Below are 13907 nucleotides of genomic sequence, written 5' to 3'. Positions count from 1 at the left end.
AGATTGGGGTAAGCGGGGGGTATTCTTAGTGAGCATTGCTCACAGTACCTCTTGTTTCTTCCTACTTTGTCGTGAAGAAGCATTCAAGGGTTATATTTATCTCAAAGACTGTTCATGATTGTGTTCATTACCTTGAAGCAAGGTCACTGTAGATATTTCTGTTGAACAAAACTTTACAATGTACATGATATCAGTATACGCTGGCCACAAATGAACATATAACGTATTATGATGTCAAGGTCAATGCAAAAAAAGATTTGTCTGATCATATAAAAAGAGAATCGATAGAAGATTCTCCGATACAACGGTTGATTTTGACGAAGCTGTCGGTTTTAGCAGAGATATACATGTGTATATGCTTCTGGTTTTAGGCCCTCCTTGACTTGGTTGGACGATTGCCCACGGTAGCTCTTTGTTTTACTGTTTTTACAGAGCAATTGTCGTGAAGATGATATGATCACAAAATATATGCTCCCAACCCCGACATGAAGAGAAAAGGATCACAAAATGTATGCGTCCAACCCCGACATGAAGTGAAAATGATCACAAAATGTATAATTATATGCCTCCCACCCCGATTTACAATTCATCTTGTGTCAAATTGAGATGCATAAATCTATTATTTTTCGTATACATGTATATGTATATCTTTTTACCTTTCGGTATGAAAATATGGACGTCCTCCAAGTCCGTCCTTGATTAAAGATTCCACACACGGGGAACCAGCGGCGTTATCAAAAATGACTGGGTGAAATTAAAAATATATTGTTTATTCCTGAATGTTCCAAAATACGATAATAATGAAAGGTGAAGGTAACGAACAGTGATCAATCTCATAACTCCAAATAGGAATACAAAATAAAGAGTTGGGCAAGTTACACGGATCCCTGGATGTGGGATCATGTGCCTAGGAGGAGTAAGCATCCCCTGTCGACCGGTCACACCCTCCATGAACCGTATGTCTTGAACAATACTAAAACGATTATTAGTTTTACGTCATATTTCATTGGCAGACCCCTGCTGTCTCTCAGATTTGTTTGCCATCCATACCTAAACTGAAATCCTAGACCCGCCCATGGCATTCTCATTGCATGATAGCTGCAGAACTGTAGCTCTCTGAAAAAATATTTTGACATAACAGAGTTTTCAGAGAGCTACAGTTCTGCAGCTAATTGCATGATAGATCGTTCGTGACTGAAAGTAATAAATGATAAAAAATTGTACATATTTTATTCTTTTGTTTTTTATTTATCCCTACAAGTCCATGACTGTTTCAACTAGGCGAGTTTAAAACACTGTCATTTCCACTCGCGCATACTAAAATTGCGAAAAGTTTTACGCATGATTTCTTCATTAAAATAGAATAAATCATAGGAGCTTCCAAGGGTTTCGCCCACGCACCAGGGTTGTGCCTTTGATCAACTGGGAGTTGCGACCCCATGAAGGCTCCCTTCCTATCATATTTTTCTACCACCCCCTTTACTGAAATCCTGCTCCCGTCCATGACTGTGGCGTATATTGCGGGGTATTTTGATTTGACTGTCACTGTTGTGTATTGTAGCTGTTACTGTGGGGTATTTTGATTTAGCCGTCACTGTTGTGTATTGTAGCTGTTACTGTGGAGTATTTTGATTTAACTGTCGCTGTTGTGTACTGCAGCTGTTATTGTGGGGTATTTCAAGTTGATTTAGCCGTCACTGTTGTGTACTGTAGCTGTTACTGTGGGGTATTTTGATTTAGCCGTCACTATTGTGTACTGTAGCTGTCAATGTGAGGTATTTTGATTTAGTCGTCACTGTTGTTTACTGTAGCTGTCAATGTGAGGTATTTTGATTTGTGTACTGCAACTGTTAGTGTGATGTATTTTGATTTAGCCGTAACTGTTGTCTACTGTAGCTGTTACTGTTGAGTATTTTGATTTAACTGTCACTATTGTGTACTGTAGCTATTACTGTGAGGTATTTTGATTTCACTGTTGTATACTGTAGCTGTTACTCTGGAGTATTTTGATTTAGCTGTCACTGTTGAGTACTGTAGCTGTTATTGTTTAGTATTATGATTTAGCTGTTATTGTTGTGTACTGTAGCTATGGGGTATTTTGAGTTAGTCGTCACTGTTGTGTTCTGTGGCTGTTAGTGTGGAGTATTTTGATTTAGCCGTCACTGTTGTCTACTGTAGCTGTGCGGTATTTTGAGTAAGTCGTCACTGTTGTCTACAGTAGCTGTCACTGTAGGATTTTTTCGTCACTGTTGTGTTCTGCAGCTGTTGATGTGGGGTATTTTGATTTACATGTAGACTCCGTGGTGTAATTTGATTTTAGTAAAGGATAAGAAGTGTAGTTTGATATCAATACAGGATAAGACGTGTAGTTTGATATCACTACAGGATAAGACGTGTAGTTTGATATCAGTACAGGATAAGACGTGTAGTTTGATATCAGTACAGGATAAGATGTGTAGTTTGATATCAGTACAGGATAAGACGTGTAGTTTGATATCAGTACAGGATAAGGTGTGTAGTTTGATATCAGGAAAGGATAAGAAGTGTACATTTAGTTTGATATCAGTACAGGATAATACGTGTAGTTTGATATCAATACAGGATAAGACGTGTAGTTTGATATCAGTACAGGATAAGGTGTGTAGTTTGATATCAGGAAAGGATAAGACGTGTACATTTAGTTTGATATCAGTACAGGATAAGGTGTGTAGTTTGATATCAGGAAAGGATAAGAAGTGTACATTTAGTTTGATATCAGTACAGGATAATACGTGTAATTTGATATCAATACAGGATAAGACGTGTAGTTTGATATCAGTACATGATAAGACGTGGAGTTTGATATCAATACAGGATAAGACGTGTAGTTTGATATTACTACAGAATAAGACGTGTAGTTTGATATCAGTACAGGATAAGACGTGTAGTTTGGTATCAGTACAGGATAAGACGTGTAGTTTGATATCAGTGCAGGATAAGACTGTAGTTTGGTATCAGTGCAGGATAAGACGTGTAGTTTGATATCAATACAGGATAAGACGTGTAGTTTGATATCAGTGCAGGATAAGACGTGTAGTTTGATATCAGTACAGGATAAAATGTGTAGTTTGATATCAGCCATGGTACAGGATAAGAGGTGTATTTTACTTGGTATGTGAATACTGATAGCAATTGTTGTATATATGGGTGGATAGAGATTGATAGATGGAGAAAAACCCAATTTTCAAGTTTGCTTTCTAAATAATCGCCAAATTTCCATATTTTGAAATAGTTGATTCTCATTGATGCAACTTTTCCGAGAATCTAGTCGATTAGTTTTGGATTTAAACTCTGCACATGTATTACTATGAGCTCAAATCTCACCGGAAGGCTCGGTGCCCGGGACCCCTTCTTCAAAATGTATGTACATTAACAATGTTTTTATTTATTTTTGTATCGACTAATTTCAATGAAGCAAAAAATCCAGCGAGAAGCAGTTTCCTCAATATCACAATGAAAGCTATGCGACTGTTTGTTTGTCTAGAAAACAAAACAACCATAATTACCATGTACTCCTGTGTAGAAGGGATTTAATATCTACTATGAATTATGGACTTCCTCAATCTTTCACTGGAACAAAATTTTCAGGTAATGAATTTGCACACACAAGGTATATATATTTCCCCCAATGTATTGTTATTTGACAAAACAGTATGTACAATATACGTACGTGTTTCCTAATTACAATAATTGTTTTGTTTGGCCATGGACAAAAGAATATAGGAATATAAATAGACGGCATTAGGAAATAGCGTTGCCAATACAGTGTATATGAAATCTGCACTCCATGCTCCAATAGTAAAGAGACGAAGACATTCTTTGGCTAAGTCACAGATATAAGGTGAAAGAACCCAATGATCTTTATTCAGGATGAGTCGAAATTCCTGAGATTTTCACAAATACTAGTTTAATGATATTCATGATGTGAGGCCTTGAAAAGCGTCCGCCGTAAGTTCCGCGTTTTCCCCATGTTTGTCGGTGATCACAGCTGCCATTTCAGATTTCCCCATCTCGGTAACTGCTCGCGCAAGCTCTTTCACTTTTTCCCGCTCTTTAATCTTTGGGCGCATGTCTTTCCAAGAGTCCTTCCACGTGATCAGTATTTTCTGTGTGGTGTCAATCCGGGTTCTGTCGCTGACGTCATCATACCCGTCGTCTGACGCGGCGTTAGCGATGTTGACGATAGTAGTGGTAGGAACATTTAGGTACATCCCAAGCATTAGACCGCTGTATTTGTCGAGGGCTCCCAGCTCTCGCGAGAGCACTGCGAGACTGGTGTCTTTCAATACAGCCGCCTCTTTCTTCAAAGCTCCGGATGATGATGCTGAAAAGAGAAATAAAAAAGCACAGTTAGTTATCACAATGTTTTATGTCCCTTCTAGATTGTTCGAGCATACGCTAGCTGCAGAACTGTAGCTCTCTGAAAAAATATTTTGACGGAACAGAGAGCTACAGTTCCACCCCTAATAAAAACCTTCGATTTACGGCGCACAAAAAGCTGCGCACGGTTGAGACCTGATATCATTGTATTCCTGTGTTGCTGTCTCATAATTTTAATATAAAAAAGTTCTTTACATATTTTCCTACGATAGCTGTGTCCATACATACCTTCAAATATTCATTAAAGCCGGGCCCATACGACCCGAAAACTCCCAGCTTCAAATGAGTTCGTGTGTTTACATAGCCATGTTAGGTAACCGGGCCTGTTGTTGTTGGTATTGTAGTATAAGAGAAAGAGATAGAGGAAAGAAAGTCTTTGGCTGGACCGGGAATCGAACCCGGGACCCATGCATTACTGGTCAGGTGCTCTAACAACTGAGCTATCCAGACCGATATCCACGGTCCGTATAACCCTAATTACTACAGTATATATTCATAAAATTTGTTATAAGTTATATATTCGCTCTTCATTTATTATCAACAGGAATAATTTATAGAAATTAAAAAATAAAGTTTTTCTAAAGGTAAAACAATGCTACAGAAGTATGTAACACTCGTGTGAAAGGGATGGAGACCGGACCAGACTAATTAACGATAGCTGCATTGCCGTGAGTTTATAATTAGCTATTTGAATTATTATTATTTAAAGGAACTAGAGCTGGAATGATATATTATTTAAAATATTTAGCTAAAATATTTGTGGGGATATTATTTCACATCTAGACGTTATTGTACAAGTATGGAAATGAACCGGGGTTCGAATTGACCCGGTTCACTACACACGAACCAATACAGTGGAAGACTTACATTGCTGATACAGTGGAAGACTTACATTGCTGGGATGTCGGGTTTGCATTTTTATGTTGATCTTGCTTTGATGGCGATTTCCTTCCCATTTTCCGAATTCAAAATATCCCTTTTTGAACACTTTAAAACACTGAATATATGTTCCAAGGATAGTGATCAACAATCCGTATTTAGTAGCAACTATTTCATCTCGCGCAAGCTATAGATAACTCAGAAAATGGAAGCATTCTTAATCCCAGACTTTGGTGCGTTTCTTTGAACAATTAACAGATAATGTTTCACCCCTCACCGACAGCGGGCTTGGGACATTATCGATTAGTTGATTGATTTTCCATTCTGAAGGTACATTCTGTAATTGACACTTGTTAGTCGAGGTGTCATGAACATCAAAAGAGTTTTAATAAACTACACATACAAGTTCTATTCTGGTTCCTTTAAAGATGATGCAGGAATTTCAATTATAGATTTTGCATGTTTAAGGTGCAATGACCCTCTGATACGAAAGATAACTCTATCGTAAAGTCTATATATACATGTACATAAACAATCGTAGAATCCATTTCTGTTCAGCGCACTCAGTGAAGGTTAATTCAAGTTTCTCCTGGCCTGAAACCCCGAGAAAAAATCTCACAAAATCTAAGTTTGGGGGTTTCATAGTTTCTTTTATTTGAGCACCATCGGGGATCTAGGGTAGAGGGTATATCAGGTACTGCTCTCCCTCACCGTTTGGATATTTATAAGGGAATATGTCTTTCTCTGCTTGGAGTTCCGCAAACCTCTTCAATGATTGTGTTATAACGTTAACTCCTTGAGTCCGGGGTCACGAAGTTACACAGGAATATACATGCAAACGTGCAGTGTATGGGTAATATTCTAAAAAGTGTTCGATGTATAACGGCTATATTTCCTATATCTAGTAAATAGATGGTGGGAGTTTTGTAACCTTGGTATCATTTTGAAGGATTCATCAAATAAGAATAATCCACCATTATAGGAATTTTAAAAATATTGTTTGCTGCTTGATTTATTTCACTTAAAATTTCACATGATCAATGAAGTCTCTGGGAAGATCATGCTTTACTAAAATATGTTTAAAAAGAAATTATATATTTTCATACAAATCTTTGGTAGAATGTTACACACACTTCCTCTCTGAAAATATGAAACAAAATTAAACATTTACCGTACACATTCTTAGAAAGTAAGATGCTTCTTATTTTTACAAGGGGCAGATAACTCTTCAAAAAAGATCCAAGTGCAAAAAAGGTCAGCTTCTGGTCATTTACCAGTCATGTATTCTTCTTCATTTTCATCATTATCTAACAATAAACATTTTTTTAAATTTAAATCCTTCAAAATTGTTCATTATCCTTTCGTTATACATTGAATACCTTAAATCTTCTCAAGACCAAATCTAACGCAACAGTAGTACACTGAAAAGTTATTCTGTGGTAGATTAAAGTGTGTTCAAATAATGCCCTATGCCCCGAGAAATATCGAGTAACGACAAGATTTTTCAAAGCAACAGATTCGCTACATCAAAGACCAATATACCCTTCAAGTGCACATGTACTCATGAACGGGGTCTTAGATTGAGTAGTGTGTATATTACAGTCATATGGTTCCACTGAGGCTATGAGGCACGTGCATGTATATCTGTGGAAGAATCCATGTGGCTGGTGAGCTTTATGCGGCCGCGGGGCGTCTTGTTTATATTGCCGTCCTATTCCAAGATGGGTCTTCAACAATTAAATTATTTATTCATCTTTAAAAAAAAAATACAAGGGGGGGGGGTGTGCTCATACAGCCCCCCCCCCCCCAACACACACACACACACACGGGGCAAGAAAAAGGATGGTGTAAAAGTAGGAAAGACCTTTCTTTGTTTTCTCCAAACTCTTGTAATCTTGAGCATTTACTGCCACTTTAAAGTAGTTCGGTACGTACATGGCTTAATCAATTACTTTATTGATTCCCTAGCGAGGCAGGTTAATGCATGCGTTCAACTAGGCAACATTGATTTTTCACAATAAGAATAATCGTGATGATACCGGAAACTCCATAGAAGTGATATCCAGTATTATATAGCATTAGATTGTCTGGAAAGAAAGTAGAAAGTGGCACGGTGAATCCCCCCCCCCCCCCTTCGGGATCACAGTACGACAAATCGAAAACTGTGTAACAGATGGTTGTGATTTTGTGAAGACCACCTGGAGAAGTTTGGTAATGCCCGACACGCACTGTACCTGTGCATATAATACATGTATAAAGGTGTACCTGTATGATAGACGTGGCTCATTATTTGTAATTATATCTATTAATTAATTATGAATAAACGAAGCGTGCTTGACTTACCGTCATCAGTCATTGTCTTGGCTGTTTGTCCCCTTTTTAGTATTTTTAAAATCCCAAGAGAATTAACGCTCGACGGAATATTCTCCAATGTAAACAAATCTCATAGCAACCGAGTGACACCTTGCGCCTTAGAGCTTTAAAAGCCAGTCGTCAAAACTCAAGGTTATATATATAGATCTATATATCCGTATCAATATATATACGCGAGTTGAATTATTTAAATAGTCTCTCTCTCTCTCTCTCTCTCTCTCTCTCTCTCTCTCTCTCTCTCTCTCTCTCTCTCTCTCTCTCTCTCTCTCTCTCTTCATAGGCGTAGCTTGGGTTCGAATATTACCGAGGCAGGGGGTCTGGAGGGCGCAGCCCCCCAGAAGCTATCGACATTTTAACAACGTAAAAGGTGGGTTTTTTTTTTTTTTTTACCGAGGCAGCTGCCTCGGTTGCCTCAATGGAAGCTACGACACTGCTCTCTCTCTCTCTCTCATAATTATCATCATTATTATCATCACTATTTCACCACTTTCATTATTATCCGGGTAACTCGCTATACATTGTATATAGGTATCGTTTATAATGTACATTTTATTTGGAGATGGTGGTGGTGGTGGTGGTATGTACAAGTTTACATCTCTACAGCCAGTGGCGGATTTAAGGGGGGGGGCGCAGCCGCCGCCGCCACCCCCCTCCCCCTGTCTAAAATTTTCAAATTTAAGGTAACTCGTGGTCTCTTACTTAGAAAAATGCAAATGATAAAAGAAGCAATAATTTCTTCCACTCTCAGAGCAATAAATGATAAAAACCCTTTGATTTATTGAATTACTTTTATTGGGAGAATTTACATTTTGTCCAAAAACCCTTAAAATTTGCGTCATTTGACTGATTTCCCTGTATAAGAAATGACAGAAAATAGTAAAAATTACTGCGTAGGAGACATATTTGAAGCCCTATAAAACCTGCAAAATTCAGGAGCTTCCGGGGCTTCGCCTCATAAAGTTGCACTCCCCGTAACCGCAATTCCTGAAAAAAATTATCAAATTTCATACTATGGTACATGGGAGCACCCAAAATTATTTATCGTCTTTAATCCCTCTTAGAATTAATGAAACACACCAATACCCCACTAGATGAACGCAGTGTATTATTCAACCCATTTCAACACACACCACTATGCACAATCTTTTCTTCCGTCCACTACACCGCTTTGGATCGATTTTCCATCAAGCGTACTTGTGAGAGAATCCTTCAATTTCAAATTTAAAACGTGTGCTTAACACAAGCACTTATGAAATCCCCAAACATTTTCTATTTGGCAAACGCAACGAACAGATACTACACACACGACTTAGACTCAATTGTAGTACTCTTAAATCCCATCTATTCAAGAAACACATAATAGATAATCCATATTGTGCCTGTGGAAAAATCGAAACAACAACACACTTTTTACTCCAATGTCCTCTCTTCAAAGATGCATGTAAGAAAAAAAATGATTGATCCAATAAGACCAGTAACTATAAATATCCTTTTACATGGAGACTTAACTAAGAATTTCTCCTATAATAAAAATATTTTTAAACATGTACATCATTTTATCACCGCATCCAAAAGATTTGTAACTTAATCTTATCGAGGTTCGTTTCTATTTCTTGTTTGGAAGTTATTGTATATTAATTTCTTTCTGATCGTTATAAACATGCATGTTATGCATCTGTATATTTGTGTTGTGAATATGTTTATGAACTTATGTTATTACATCTCTTCAAATGTTTATTTATTTATTTGTTAAAGTTTTTTCTTTCATTTTTCTTTACTTTTTCATTTTCATCTTTGTCATGCAACAAGGGCAAATGTACATTTACCATTCAAAGTTAATTCAAGGAAAACGGATTAATATAAGTTGCTACAACTTGTTTCCGAATTCTGTGTGCATATAATTTATTGTGTTCAATATATGTTGACATATTCAAATGAAATAAAGTTTAAACTAATTCCTGGATCCGCCCCTGACAGCCAAGGTAAAGTGAATGATGAAGGGGGGGGGGGGGTAATGATTGAAGGGATCAATTTAAAGAAATACAATACGCATACATATTCATCGAAATTTTTATGATATGTATTAGAGGTTGAATGAAAGATACGATTCTGTGCACGGTATACCGGAGGAGGGGGTGCGAAGTTATATGACGTTTTGAATTTACAGGTGGATATTCATTAAAACTACTAATTACAGGTGTAAATATTGATACATGTTTTGAGAGCATAAAATTTCACCTTTTTCATCATTATGATCATTTCTTTGAATTCACAAGAAAATGGTTTCAGAAAATCCGGTCTTTGTCGTATCTAGAATATAAAATACAATAAATATAAAATACACGACTGGCGAGGATTGAACTGCACCGCGTCATACACTCGTGTATTTTCAAAAATGTATTTCTAATAATTATATATTCGACATCCATTTTTGTCGGATTAAATAGGCATATATGCCTATATACTATACGTAAAGATTCAGGGGCGCGTTTTACAAAAGAACTTACGATCGACTTACGACATACTTTACATACTGGAATTTTCCGGTTTATTGTAAGGTCGTTCACTTCAAATGCAACATGTTTCTTTAAAATGTTGAAAATTAAGCCTCAGAAAAGTTTTACTTCATTCATTCAAAGTAGTAACTGTGTAATACAATATAAGACTTGCGACTTTGCCGTAAGTTGTTTTGTAAAACGGGTAATTTTTACAACTCCAACGCATTCATGAGAAAATGACTATCATTGCAATTTGTAAATATTTCAAAGACAAAAATATTGCAACTATAAGCATTTAAGGAATTCTTATGACAGAGTATATCGATGGACCTTAGTGGTTAAACAACACTAAGACCAATTAAAAGAAATGATAAATACATTCGGTAAAATATGCCCCCCCCCCCTATGCCCCCCCCCCCCCCCCCCCCCCCCCCGAGCGACCTTAAATTCAGATCCCTCACCACATGCTGAATGTTCATGCTAGTGAAATCTGTAAAAATTAAATGGCTTTCAAACCTTTTATCCTTTACAAATACTTATCATTAGTTATATTCAAAATGATAGAATATCAGTGATTGCAGTACAATGCGATATCTTGAGTGGGGCGTTAAAATCTTTATCTAGTACAATAAAAGGACATAATTATGAATTTCAAAGTGTACTTGATTGATTAATTGATTGTATTGTTTAACGTCCCACACGAGAAGTTTGTACTCATATGTAGGTCTAGACGCTTTATAGTTTGAAGAAAAAGTGCAAGAAAAAAGTATCATTACATATTTTCGATAGATTTCCTCATTGAATTTTAGTATTTGGATCGGTATCTCAAGAAGGTACCGCAAAATTTGTGATCATTTTACAAATGTCACCAAAGTTTCGGTATGCTTACCAATCAGTTTCATTGCTCTCTCCATTTTTCCCCCGATTGACGTCACTGTATTCTAGGATTATGACATCATAGCGTGGTCTTTGACAGGCTTTTGGCAACAATGAAAATGTACGCTCATATATTGAATTTTTCTTATATTCATTGGACACATTTTATAAGATGTGAACTGTGATCTTTTAATTGTCTGGGGTAAAATGAAAACATATGCATAAATCGGCCGATATTCAGAGAGGACAGGTTTTCTGAGGGGACGTTTTGGAGAAGTATTGTATATGTATAAAAAATATATATTTCATTTTTGAAAATATGTGACACACAATATTTTAATATAATCTCAGCAAACGCGTGTTATATAGTATACATGTACAGATGTATATGTACTTATAATAGCAGTACTAATTATACTATACGCTTGTAGCTTCCTCAGATTGTGTCAAAATCCTGTGCATGTGCCGACATACCACACTTCACAAAACATATCAGTGCCAGCTGGCATTTCATACCCTCATGTTATTTCAAAACTGACATTTATTTCCTAAAAGTATTTTAGTAAATCATAGATAGCTAGAGGCAAAAAAATCGATTTATGCAGATATATAAATTTAAAGAAAGTAAAAAAAAAAATAAATGGTTATAAATAGATATTATAGATAACTAGATTGATAAATACATGTACATACTAGATTTATTATGTAGAACCATCTGCATGTGAACTTCACCCTCCTCTCACATCTTTATCTTTCATCCTATCCTGAACCTCTCTTCCTCTCTTCCCACCTCGGCTTTCATCCTAATTCTCCTCTGATCCACCCTCACCCCCATAGCATAGTGATCAGGGATGTTTAGCTAACACCATGCGGAATCTAATTAAAATTAGTTCCTTTGATCCACTCATCTACTATCGCTATGTGTAGCGGATCAAAGGATCTAATTTTAATTAGATTGACATCATACGTAGCGGCCAAGAGCAGATTCAGTTGGGTTGGTGGATGGAAAAGAATTTGGCATTTGACCGAGGAGAGGTACATTGACACAGTCATGTCATATATACGACATGTATAACGAACAGCTATAGTTTTCAAGGTTAATTATAAATCCTTTATAAAGAACACAAAACTAAGAGTAGTCCAAACACAGATCCCTGGACATACCAGAGGTAAGATCTGTCGGAGGTAGATTGTGAACAGTCTTCCGTGGGCCCTATATATCTTGATCAGGTATAACAATATATGCCAAAGAGCATGGATTCAACTTAATGACAGGTTGTATTTGTAAATCATGTCGTAACACAGTATATAACGTACATAGAATTTGCGAAATGCAAGACGGTTGAAACTCCTGTAGTATGAACTCATTTGTCCGTAGTCTGTCTCGATTTTAAAAAACCCACTTATCATACGCAGGACATGCTCTTGTGCATCGAATGTAGGAAGTTGACGACGGAGAAGCTGAAGTTATCATGGTTGTCGTAAAGTTGAGTTGTTAGTTTGCTGTTACGTTCAATATCCAAGTAAAAAAATCATGAAGCAGATGTGTCCTCGCGGGTCGAAGACTCTGTTGTATGATGTATGGAATATCAATATTTATTCAAACTAATTGATATCAATGCTTTAAGAATATCAAAAAGGACAGCGCAAAGTGATTTCACTGATTTGATACCATATGCTTAAATCTTGGCCAGAAAGATGATATCAGTCGGTAGATTTAGGGGACTGTGCGTTGTTTGGGTCTATATATTTGTTTCATATATATTTTAATACCAGAGACGTACAAATTAATCAACGTCTCTGCTGTTAGGTTGCATCACTCTATTTACGTGGAGGTTCACGTTCGAATCATGGCCAAAAGAAAATAATTCCTGGAACTTTGCATGTTTTATGGGACTTTCCTTATGAGGTAGGGTCTCCAATTTTTTGTGAGATGTAAATTCAAGTATTGTGTTTGAAATTTTGCGAGTAAAAACCATGAAAGAAGGATTTATTAATATTTTTTTGAATTTTTGTTGTAGAGGTGGGTGATTTGGCTTTTGACCAGCTGATTTTGCACGTGCTTGACTTCGATGTAAACAAACTCTCACGCCTTGCTGGATGGGTATGCATTTTTTGGTATGAAAATGCTGTGTACGTACTACATGATGTGAAAGTAAAACTTCTGAAAAGTTTACTTTAAGGAAGCAGGGTCAGGTCAAAGGTGAGTAATTTTGGTAAGAACATATAGGCAAAATTAAATAGAGTGGTGCAACCGTTACATACTCGCGTTTATTGAAAACATATATTTTGGTGGCGATCGTAACATCACTCGGCATTTTCCGTCACCTCTAACCGGAAAAGGCCGAGCGATAATCTGATTGCAATCGTAACTACTCGGCCATTTCCGCTACACTAAAAAGTTAGAAGGAATGAGAGTACCAAACCCCCGTATGCGTAACCCGGACGGAGTTTACCCAAGATTGAGCGGAGGTATAAATGTCTAGGTGTTGCGTGATTGGCTAATATCAAGAGTGAAATTATTTGGAATTGAAAGAAATATTATAGAGGTTCAAATTAATTGTCAGGATGAAAAATTATCGCACAAAATCGAGAAATGACTGAGGAAATTACCATGGTAGGGGTGTGCTTAAAATGAAGTGTGTAATTTACTGCAGATTGCTATGTGTTGTAAAAAAGTACAAATATGGCCTATAAAAGGCACGGGACCCTATATATTTTTTATCATTTTTTATCAACACTTGGAATGAACTTTGAAATGTTTGCGGTCATTTGTTTAAAATCGATATAGTTAATTAGTGAGAGGGGCAAAGGTTAACATTGAGGTCTATGGGAAATGAATTGGTACTCTTTTCCCAGAAA

General features: G+C 36.7%; 2 protein-coding genes across 3 annotated transcripts in view; one reads left to right on the top strand and one right to left on the bottom strand.

The window, feature by feature from the left end:
• Nucleotides 1-3541: 3541 nt before the first annotated feature.
• On the bottom strand, nt 3542-7807 carry LOC125656840 (uncharacterized). Of its 2 annotated transcripts, none has more exons than XM_048887427.2 (2): nt 7642-7807; nt 3542-4363 (listed from the first exon to the last, which is right to left on the bottom strand). In XM_048887427.2, exons 1-2 carry the CDS (start codon nt 7652-7654, stop codon nt 3957-3959), a joined length of 420 nt encoding a protein of 139 aa, XP_048743384.1. In that variant the 5' UTR covers nt 7655-7807; the 3' UTR covers nt 3542-3956. The 2 variants fall into 2 exon arrangements, with proteins under 2 accessions (XP_048743384.1, XP_048743383.1); XM_048887426.2 differs by lacking the exon at nt 7642-7807 and adding an exon at nt 5312-5573.
• Nucleotides 7808-13087: 5280 nt separating this feature from the next.
• Nucleotides 13088-13907, top strand: part of LOC125655023 (acetoacetyl-CoA synthetase-like) — a 33988-nt gene continuing 33168 nt past the window's right edge. Inside the window, exon 1 of the mRNA XM_048885138.2 lies at nt 13088-13248. The gene's annotated coding sequence lies outside the window, so the exon portion shown is untranslated. The remainder of the gene's footprint in view (nt 13249-13907) is intronic.

The sequence above is a fragment of the Ostrea edulis genome, chromosome 7 (genome assembly GCF_947568905.1).
Source record: "Ostrea edulis chromosome 7, xbOstEdul1.1, whole genome shotgun sequence".
NCBI classification, from domain to species: Eukaryota; Metazoa; Mollusca; class Bivalvia; order Ostreida; family Ostreidae; genus Ostrea; species Ostrea edulis.
The sequence above is the reverse complement of the archived record's forward strand: the minus strand, read 5'-3'. Positions and strand labels throughout refer to the sequence as shown.

Bases quoted from the DNA above. Each gene is read 5' to 3' on its own strand.
- LOC125656840 (XM_048887426.2), bottom strand. From the start codon at position 5,375: ATGGGAAGGAAATCGCCATCAAAGCAAGATCAACATAAAAATGCAAAC. The intron at 4,364-5,311 runs GTAAGTCTTCCA...TTCTCTTTTCAG, and splicing joins AAACCCGACATCCCAGCAAT to CATCATCATCCGGAGCTTTG.